Here is a 10573-nt window from a genome sequence, read left to right as displayed (position 1 = left end):
GCGGCGGCGGAGGAAGAGGAGGAGGAGGAGGCGGCGGCGGGGGATGGCCGGGACTGAGATGAGTAAGTGATTCTAGGCGAATAAGGGGTTGATGAAAGAGGATTGATAAAGTTTTTTTTTTACCTCTTCTTTTTCTTCCCTAACTTCTCGTCTCCTTCATCTCATTCCTTTGGTGATGAGAAAAAAAACCCACGTTATGTGATCTTTAACGAACATAGTTCAGATTGAACTTATGAGTGGTGAGATGATTTGTGGGGAAAAAATGAACCCATTCAGCATTTGTACTAATTAGACAGATTTTGACAAAGAGGAAAGTTGTATTCGCATTCTTCAAGAATTTTTATTCATTCCGATGATTAGTGAAGAAATCAAGGCCGATGATGGAAATAGACAATAATCGAGCTAGTGAATGTAATCCATCAAAGGAATCAAGCTCGGTAATCAAATAAATCATCATGGTCGGCAATAGGAGGGGACAGAATAATGTTTGACGATGAGAGAGACAAAGAAATTCAGTTGAACGAGAAAGAAGGTGCAGAAATGAAATATTTATTAGATGCTTTGTGAGGGCATCTCCAACCAATCGCACCAAAATGGTGCAAATTTTGCATCAAAATGATGCAAAAGTCACATTTAACAGTAATTCATCTCCAATCCACTGCACCATTTTTTATACCAAAAAGGAATATTCTCAGTATCTTTCTTTTTATCTATTTTTATATTATTATTTTTTATTCCCTATATTTTTAACTATTTCAACAATTAACCCCACATATCAAATTTTATTTTTTCACATATTTTCCAAACAAAATGATTTATTATTTAAAAAATTAAACTAATAAAACAATAAAATATTATTTTATTAATTAAAATAACTTGATTGCTAAAATATTATATTTTTATTATTGATATTGTCAAAATATTACATTCAAGAACACAACAGAAAATAAAATACAAGAAAATAATTAAACATTAACAACAATGTAAAAATTATAAACTTAGTATGCGCTTAACTATCTGAATTAGTGTATTCCTCCCATAGATGATCTATCAATGCATTACGAAGCGCAATATGGGTATTCCTCCCATAGATGATCTATCAATGCATTACGAAGCGCAATATGGGCATCTTTATCCTTGATTTTTATGTAATGTGCAATAAATTGAGTAAATCTTGTAGTTTCATCTGCTGCCATATCAACTTCTGGTGTTGGTGCTTCCCTCACTTCTTGAATTGGTGCATAAAGATCACGCTCATCCTCGATTATCATATTGTGCATAATAATGCATGCAGTCATTATGTCATGTAATACATGTTTTTTTCAAAAACGTGCTGATCCTGCCACGATTGCAAATCGTGATTGGAGAACTCCGAACGCACGTTGTACATCTTTTCTACATGCTTCCTGTTTCATGGCAAAATATTTTTTCTTCCTACCTTGTGGTTGTTGGATTGTTTGTACAATAGTAGCCCATTTTGGATATATACCATCAGCTAAATAATAACCCATATTATACTCTTTTCCTTGAATAACATAGTGAGCGAGAGGAGCAATACATTGAGCTAGGTTAGAGAAAAGATTAGATGACTCCAGCACATTGATATCATTATTGGTGCCTGGCATACCAAAATATGCGTGCCATATCCAAAGATCATAATCTGCCACAGCTTCAAGGATAATAGTTAGTGACCCACTACGTCCTGCGTATTGTCCAGACCATGCTGTTGGACAATTTTTTTCATTTCCAATGCATACAATCAAGACTTCCTAACATTCCTGGAAAACCACGTTTTTTACCAATATAGAGTAGCCTAGCAATATCGTTAGCATTAGGTGTTCGTAGATTCCGCTCTGCGAATATCTCCACCATAGCACGACAAAATCTTGTCATACTTTCAATTGCTGTTGACTCACATGTTTTAACGTATTCGTCTGTAGCATCAGCTGGTAGACCATATGCCAACATGCGAAAAAACAGCTGTTACTTTCTGTAACTGTGATAATCTCATTCTACCAAGTCCATCACTTCGTTGTTAGAAGTAATGGTCATGATCTTTCACTGCATCAACAATACGAAGGAACAAACTTCTTGACATCCGATATCGACGACGAAACATATCTTCTCCAAAACGTGGATTATCGGCAAAGTAATCTATGACCAAATTCTGATGCGCAGTTTCTCGATCGTGGTTGGTCACTGCATGACCGGGAATCGAGCCACCATGGATCGGTTGGTAGTTTTGTTGACGTAAATTGTTAGCGATGATCATGTTGTTGTTGATGTACTCACAAATTACTTCTTTGGTTTCATCAATCTCTGCAATGATATTGGACAGAAAATTATCATCATCCGAAGATGAAGATGATGATAAATATGATGGGTCTCCAACACCGAAATTCATTTTTGGAGTAAGAAAAGAATGACTGAAGTATACAGAAATGGAGAATAATAATTTTAACACAACAACGAATAATTGTGTGGATGTACCTAATCTAGTATGCTATTTATAAAACTTTGCTTAGTTGTATACGTTGAACAATGTGTAAACTTTACTTAGCTGTTACACATTTGTCACAAAATTCAAATTTGCTTAGCTGTGTATACGTTGGACAATGTGTAAAGCTGATCAGTTTCCAAAAAATGATTCCCACCGACAACGTTGGACAATGTGTAAAGCTGATCAGTCTTCAAAAAATGATTCCCACCGACAACGTTAGACAATGTGTAAAGTTGATCAGTCTTCAAAAAAATGATTCCCACCGACAACGTTAGACAATGTGTAAACCTGACCAGTTTTCAAAAAACGATTCCCACCGACAACGTTGGACAATGTGTAAAGCTGACCAGTTTTTAAAAAAAATGATTCCCACCGACAACGTTGGATAATGTGTAAAGCTGATCAGTCTTCAAAAAATGATTCATACCGACAACGTTGGACAATGTGTAAAGCTGACCAGTTTTCAAAAAATGATTCCCACCGACAACGTTGGACAATATGTAAAGCTGACCAGTTTTTAAAAAATGATTCCCACCGACAACGTTGGACAATGTGTAAAGCTGATCAGTTTGAACACAACGATTCAATTTCAAATGTTGACCACCGACAAATTCAAATTTAAATTCAAACAAATTTGGATTGGCTATAAATAACATTCACGAATTCTACTTCAAACCACCTAATTCGAAGTATTTTTTCACAGTATTTATAATCTCCAAACCAACCGCCTTTTACAAAAAAAATGTCTGTTCGATCATATGGATACACGGTTACTGAAGATGTGCTCCTTTGTCAAGTATTCTTGGATATTTCTCAAGACCCTATTATCGGTAGAAATCAGTCTCGAGATGCATTTTGGTCTCGTGTGGAGGACAGATACAATGAACTTTGAGATCAGCATATTGAGGTGCGTATGAGCCGATCAATTCGTTCTCGAATGGAAATCATAAGTAATGAAGTAAGGAAATTAAGTGCGTGCTTGAGACAAGTAGAGAATCTGAATCCAAGTGGTGCTTCAGATGAAGACATTGTAAGTATTCTATTAATTACCTTTTGAAATTTATTATTATTGTTGAAATACATAACTTGATGTTCACTAAAATTTGCAGTTAGCTCGCGCAAAGATGTTATTTATGCAAGAACCAAAGTACAAAAAATGTTTCAAATTTGATCATGTCTGGAATATGGTTAAAAATTTCGAAACATTTAAAGATGATGTCTCCACAGCAAGACAAGTTGGTCGAAGACAACCCCAAAGCATGAACTTCGACTCGTCACAATCAGATAATCCCACTCCAGAATCTCCTATATCAACATCTCCTGGACTGTCATCATTTACTCCATCTGAACGACCTATTGGGGTAAACAAAGCCAAATTGAAAAGGAAAAATGATGATCATGAGTCAAGTGTAGTGGACTCCATCGAGACCTCCAATAACCGACTTATAGACAGGTTAGACAAGGCGAGCTTGGACAGGCAAGTAGCGTTTGATAGACAAGCAAGGCATTTGATATCGAACGAGAAAAGATAGCCATGAAAAAAGATAGAGATGAATGGAAAATTATAATGAAAGATTTGAATTCCATTGCTGATCCAAACGCGCGTGAGTACATTCGAGCTCAACATATTAAAATAATACAAAAAAGAAATCAACAAGAACAAGGGTCTGCTTCTATTTTTGGCAATTATTTCAATGATATTGGACACTCTGGCCCCGATCTACCAGATTATTGAGAGTTGCTTGTCCATCTTATGTAATGTTCCATGTTTAGTTTGTATTTTATGTTTTATTTTAATGAAGTTTTATGTTATGTGTGTCCGTTTTTATATGTTATGTATTTCAGATATGTAATTTATATTTGAATTATGTATTATGATTGCTCTTTATAATTCATGAGACTTTACTTATAATGTCTAGATTTTAATATTATAATTAATAATAATGTCTTTTAAATTTTAGCATTATTTTTATTTTTAAAAAATAATTTATTTTGTCTAAATTATACAGTTGGGGTAAAATTATAAAATTTAAATATTATTGGGGTTGTTTTATACATTTAATAAACAATTGGGGTCAAATTGTAAAAAGATAAAAGTATGAGGTAAAATTAAAAAATTAAAAAATAAAAGAAAGCAGTAATGCGGTGATGAACAGTGCGACGCCAAATATAGCGTCGCGCTGTTCATCCCCGCTAAAATGCAGCGAAAAATGACGCTGCGTTGGAGCTCCGGAGCAGCGGCAAAACGACTTTTTGCGGCAAAATGGCATCGCGTTGGAGATGGTCTGACGAAAATGACCCTGACTTGGTATTAATAGGCATTAATCACAATATATAGTAATTGACACGTGGACATGCCACGTGTACTGTCCCATGGACCTGTCCCATTTTTTGGTCCTGGTAGCACTACTCATACTATAGATGCTTGTCGTAATAGTTGCCCGAGCGTTTGCTTGTTTGTATACATACATTAGCAGTTTTATTGCCGTATTCAGCTAGATTGTGCTCTGCCAGCGTATGCTGCTAAGTTTTTCCGAAATTATTCCGTTTTGGGTTAAAATCAGCCTCTTTCTCCCAAGGGAAAAAGAAGGTCCTATGATGTAAAATATTTCGGGCCGGACTAGTAGGATTTTGACATCTACGTCTAATTCAATCCGATGATTATTATTGGGTATGCTAAATCCTCTTGAACTTTTAGCGTTTTGCAGTAAATGCGCATGAACTTCAAAATCACACTAAACCCATGGAACTTGAGGTAAATTACACTGAACTCCCATGGAACTTTGAAAATTACAAAACATTCCCCAAAAGAAATAAAAATTACAAAAAGCCCAATAATTTGAATATTACAAGCAACCCCTTGAAAAAAACCAAAAAAGGACAAACAAAGAATTAAAAATAAAAAAAACTACAAATAGCCCCTTGAAATAAAACGAATTGCACTAGCCCTTGAAAAAAATCTGCAAGTTTCAAATAACACTTGAAACTTTAAAAATAACAAACATACCTCCAAAATTTTCAAATATCAAATTAGCCCCAAACAATTTGAAAATTACAAACAACATCTTTAAAGTTTGAAAATTTACAAAAAAAAAAGGAAAATTATGAAAACCATAAATATCCCCTTTAGAAATATGAATACAAACAATCCCTTGAAATCAAAGAGTTACAAAGAGATTCCTCAGATACTTTTGCTAATGTGTAGAGGGTATTATGGATATTTACTATTATGTTCTAATTTTATACCTTTTTATAATGATTAGTTTCCAAACATGACATAGGTATTAAAGATGTTCATAACAATTTGAGACAAGCATATTATTAAAAATTTAACTCGCTACAGTCTGTGAAACTATTATATCCAAGTATTATAGTGAGTTAAATTAGTCCTAGTGTTAAAAAAGTCCCATATCCAAAACATACCTTAATCTACTTTGAATATTATATTTTAATCATATCCTAATTAATAATATATATTCAAATATTTTAAAGATAGAATTTTTTACCCAAATTTGACATGAAAAGAGATAAAACAAGGTGGTTAAAGAAAAATCTTTTGATCACAATTTAAAAAATAGTTAATATATCTTGTAGGATTTTTTAAGATAAAGTTTCGTCTCGTTTCAATATCAATCACAAGCATAATGAAATGTTATTTATAAAATAAAAGAGAAATTGGTGAAATATTCTTGAAGGCACCAGAAATCGCCGAAAAAAAGAAAATTCTAATAATCAAATATTTATTTATTATAAACAAATTGTAAATGTTCATAATTAAAATTTTAAAAAATATCATGTGCTCCTCCTTAATCTATGTCTATACTATTTATAAAAGATGACTAAGGTCTTAAAACATTTAATTGCCTCTTTTACCTTCCAAATTTGATAATATCCAATAATGCCTTGAAATTTATTCAATTCCTTTTATTTATTACACTATAACTATTCATGCAATAAACATAAGAACTAATATTAAAGACTAACCCTATGTTCCCTGGCGAAACACAGTTTGGGAGGGGTGGAATTATCCAAAACACTCATTCGTGCTCTGGCTTTCTTGTCATTCCAGATTGTTAACCCAAGACAAGCTAATTAGAATGAGGATTCTTAATGAAAATAGATGTGTTCTATGTCCTTCTGATCTGCGAAGAGAGGAAACTAGTCATCACTTGTTCTTTGATTGCCAGTATTCAGCTCAGGTATGGAACAATGTGATGGATTGGTTAAAATTTTCTTGGAGGTCTTGCAATTGGAATTGTTTGCTATATTGGTATGCTTATAATCTTAAGGGAAATGGATTCATGAAGAGGATTAAGAGAATATCTCTAGCTACTACAATTTATTTTGTGTGGCAGGAAAGAAATCTGCAGATATTTCAGGGGAAAAATCGTGATACTGGGATTCTCTTTCGGGCAATCAAGATGTCCATTTTTTCAAAAAATTTAAATGAGAAAAGCCCGCTGTAATTTAGAGAAAAACTTGAGAGGATGTAAATTGTACATATAGTGAGTGATTGTGTGGATATCTAGGCAGATTGTTATGCTGGAGTTCTTGATGTTCTACAAAGTTTCACATGGTGAATGAATAAAATTAATATTCATTAACAAAAAAATATATTAAAGACTAAATATATACTATAAACTTTAATCAAAATTTTATTCGATTCATTCTGTTTATTGCGCTATAATTATCCTTGCAATAAACATAAGAATTAATATATATCATAAATTTCAACCATGTTAGTCTTATGCTAAATAAGATGAATATTTCACTTTAGATATTAGATATTACACAATAAATATACAATTTTAATATATAAATAATAACATCATAACCTATATTTATAGATTACATTGTAATCTAAGATAATTTAATATTTAATAAAAAATATAATATCTAATCTAATATTATAATATATTAATATGTGTGTTTGATATATGGAAAATTTTGTGGAGAGGAATACTAATCTAAACGTTAACCCCTTAGTGTATGTAGTCTAGAAATAACATATAAAAGTATATATCATAATATATATTACTAATTATTGCGATATACTTGTCATAATATTTGGATACAAGATAATGCTGAACATGCGGAAGTCCAAGTGGTGGGAAGCTATTACATTTGCTCTTGACACTGGATGTGGAAAGGTAATTTTTAAAGAAGATATAGAGGTGGGTAACACTCGATTTTTAGACACGTTAAGGATGATATTTGGCGATATTTCACATGGCTCAAGGAATGTGATTTTCAAGTAGTTCATCAAATGAGGAATGTAACGGCTCATGTATTCGTCCAAAGAGTTAAGAAATTTGATGATTTTGTGGTATGACTCAAACTACTGTTTTACACAATGTTTTGTAGTTTGATAAGGAGCAGCATTATTCCACATTTTTATTATTGTGCTTCTGTATTTTTAGCTTAGTTTAGATGCGTCTTAACATTTTGTATACGAAAAAACGATAGCAATATAATAATTAGATCCTACTAACAAAGTAATTTATTACATCTACCCTTCTGAACCTACTAATAATGTATTTAAAATGAATAGCAGTGAGAAATGAATTCATAATTAAAGCGTTCATGTATCTTCTCTCACTGACTAATCAAATTCTTTTAATTAATCATGCACTAATTATTTTACAAATAATCTACTTCCATAAACATTTCACTTGGATCTCAATAGTTGCATAAATTTGTATTATATATGGATGCTCAAATGCACAAAAGAAAACTTAAAAAGAATTAAAAGAAAAAAATGGAGGAAGTAAAAATTTTGACAGTGGAGTCAGTCCTTCAATTACAATAACTATGATACCTTCCAGTCACCTTCCTGTCAATAAGATTTCATATGTGATAATTGCAAAAAACCTCTAAAAATCTAAAATTGCAAAAAGACTCTTAAAATTATAAAATTATAAATAACCCTGAAAATTTTCATAAATTGCATAACCTATTTTGAAAATCCAAAGATACAAACATTGCTTTAAAAATTGTAATTTATAAAAAAACCCTCCCTAAAGATTAAACAAGCATAAATAGACCCTTCAAATTAGAAATTTACAAAAAACCTCAAATATTACAAAAAATCCCCCAAATATTTTAAAAAACAGCAACAACCCTAGATAAATATAACATTGGAAAAGAACCTCTTTAAAATTCAAAAATTACAATCAATCACTTGAAAATTCCAATAATTACAAGCAACCAATTAGTCATTTCATAATTTAGATCCATGACTATTGGTATATGATCTTTCCTTAGAGGCTATTAGCCCCATATGGCATCACATTGAAGGAGAAATAATTTGATTATTAAATTGTTTAGGGCATAAAAATTAGTATACTATACTATGAATTTGCGCAAATCATAAGATGACAACATAGAATTGCGATGATAATCAAATTATTTGCGTAAATTACTTTTTTCCATAACAGGACCTTCATGTAGTATTCATTATATATAAATTATACTTAATGTGAATTTACCATTTAATCTTGACTTTGGCCATGGTAATTTTAGTAATTTTGATTAACTACATAGGTATAGATACAATAAAGTATTTTAGCTTTTCGCATGGAAATAAAGAAAACATTTCACAATAGAGTTATAGTAAGGAAATAAATAAAAAGAAACTATAATAATATTTAACCACGTGCAATATGCGTGCATCAACCTAGTTAAAAAGAAAATTCAAGTGGCCGAGTTAAGCTAGCTCTGTATCACAACAGAAAAAGAATAAAAACAAGACCATACATTTCCTAGCACCAAAATGGAAAATGTAATTTATAAATAGAAACATTGTACTGAGCACATATTGGGCTTATAAAATAAACTCTTGCTTTATGGTGCCACGAAATTCTCTTCCTACATGAAGTAGGAATCTCAGGTGCAAATAGGGGTGTTCAAGCGGGTTGGGCAAGTAATCGGTTCGGGAGTCGAAGCAATCGGGCCGGGCCCAGGTCTACGTCCGGGCTACATGCGTGTCGGTTATCGTACCGACTTGGTTTAATTTTTTTAATTTTTTTAATTAAAAATTATGTTTTTTAACAAAAAAAAAATGCAAATTAGTTTTTTTTACCTTGATGCCAATGATCTATTAATAAACCCCTCCTCCAGCAACTTATGCGTAATTAGAAGAATACCGACGAGATCAACATCAGAAAATATAACAACTAGTTGCAAGTTAGATAAAGGTATGCCGTATGCGTTATTAATTAAATATTGTTTCTGTATTTATTCATCCACGCTGTCTTCAAATAACAGTCTCATCGTTCTTTGCTTTCATTCTTATTATTAGTGGACAGAAAGTAGCAGTACATACACCATTCATGCTCCATTCTGTTTATCTAGGATAAAATTGCAAATTGGCAATGTGAAGTTTGTCAATGAAATACTATATTTAAAAATGGGTTTCACGTTTAATAAATGTACACGGCTTTATGTTGAATGAGAATTACTGCACATCGCACGGCTACACTTTACGAGTTACAAAGGAAGTGAATAAAAAAACTTTGGCTTTTGTTTGGACAAATTTTCAAAACCACCCCTTTACGAATTTATTTGTAAAAAACGACCCTTTTCTGAAAAAATTTCAAAAACCGACCTGGTTTCAGCACTGTCGCTGAAACCTGGTCGGTTTTTGAAAATTTTTTTACGAAACTTCACGGGATTTCAACTCCCGTGAAGTTTAGTATGTTTTTTAACTTCACGTGAGTTCAACTCCCATGAAGTTTAATTTCTTTATAAATCTTCACGGGAGTTGAACTCCCGTGAAGATTTACGAGCAAATTAGACTTCATGGGAGTTCAACTCCCGTGAAGTCTGTTTGGTGTTAAAAACTCAACGGGAGTTCAACTCCCGTGGAGTTACAGGCCAAATTTCCCAGAGAATCGCTCTCTGGGAAATTTGACTGCAACTTCACGGGAGTTCAACTCCTGTGAAGCTGCAGGTCTTACAAAACATGCACAACAGCCTGTGCATGTTTTGTATACACCATTTACCTGGCACGAATCAAACAATATATAACTAACTCATTTACCTGTCAACAACAATTACTACAATATATATATG

General features: G+C 32.5%; 2 protein-coding genes across 2 annotated transcripts; one reads left to right on the top strand and one right to left on the bottom strand.

The window, feature by feature from the left end:
- Positions 1323 to 2404, bottom strand: LOC109847898. The gene is made up of 3 exons (XM_020417128.1): positions 2089 to 2404; positions 1800 to 1946; positions 1323 to 1723 (listed from the first exon to the last, which is right to left on the bottom strand). Exons 1-3 carry the CDS (start codon positions 2402 to 2404, stop codon positions 1323 to 1325), a joined length of 864 nt encoding a protein of 287 aa, XP_020272717.1.
- Positions 3438 to 7080, top strand: LOC109847897. The gene is made up of 5 exons (XM_020417127.1): positions 3438 to 3530; positions 3610 to 3977; positions 6570 to 6699; positions 6790 to 6912; positions 7030 to 7080. The coding sequence occupies exons 1-5, from the start codon at positions 3438 to 3440 to the stop codon at positions 7078 to 7080; spliced, it is 765 nt and encodes a 254-aa protein (XP_020272716.1).

This window comes from Asparagus officinalis, chromosome 7 (assembly GCF_001876935.1).
Source record: "Asparagus officinalis chromosome 7, Aspof.V1, whole genome shotgun sequence".
NCBI lineage: Eukaryota > Viridiplantae > Streptophyta > Magnoliopsida > Asparagales > Asparagaceae > Asparagus > Asparagus officinalis.
The sequence above is the reverse complement of the archived record's forward strand: the minus strand, read 5'-3'. Positions and strand labels throughout refer to the sequence as shown.

Excerpts from the sequence above, each read along its gene's own strand:
- LOC109847898 (XM_020417128.1), bottom strand. The coding sequence starts at position 2,404 with ATGAATTTCGGTGTTGGAGACCCATCATATTTATCATCATCTTCATCT. Across the intron at positions 1,947-2,088 it reads TCGATATCGGATGTCAAGAA|CTGATGCTACAGACGAATAC; the intron begins GTTTGTTCCTTC and ends ATGGTCTACCAG. Across the intron at positions 1,724-1,799 it reads TGCTAGGCTACTCTATATTG|CATGGTCTGGACAATACGCA; the intron begins GTAAAAAACGTG and ends ATTGTCCAACAG.
- LOC109847897 (XM_020417127.1), top strand. The coding sequence starts at position 3,438 with ATGGAAATCATAAGTAATGAAGTAAGGAAATTAAGTGCGTGCTTGAGA. Across the intron at positions 3,978-6,569 it reads GACAAGGCGAGCTTGGACAG|ATTGTTAACCCAAGACAAGC; the intron begins GCAAGTAGCGTT and ends TTGTCATTCCAG. Across the intron at positions 6,700-6,789 it reads ATTGCCAGTATTCAGCTCAG|GGAAATGGATTCATGAAGAG; the intron begins GTATGGAACAAT and ends TATAATCTTAAG.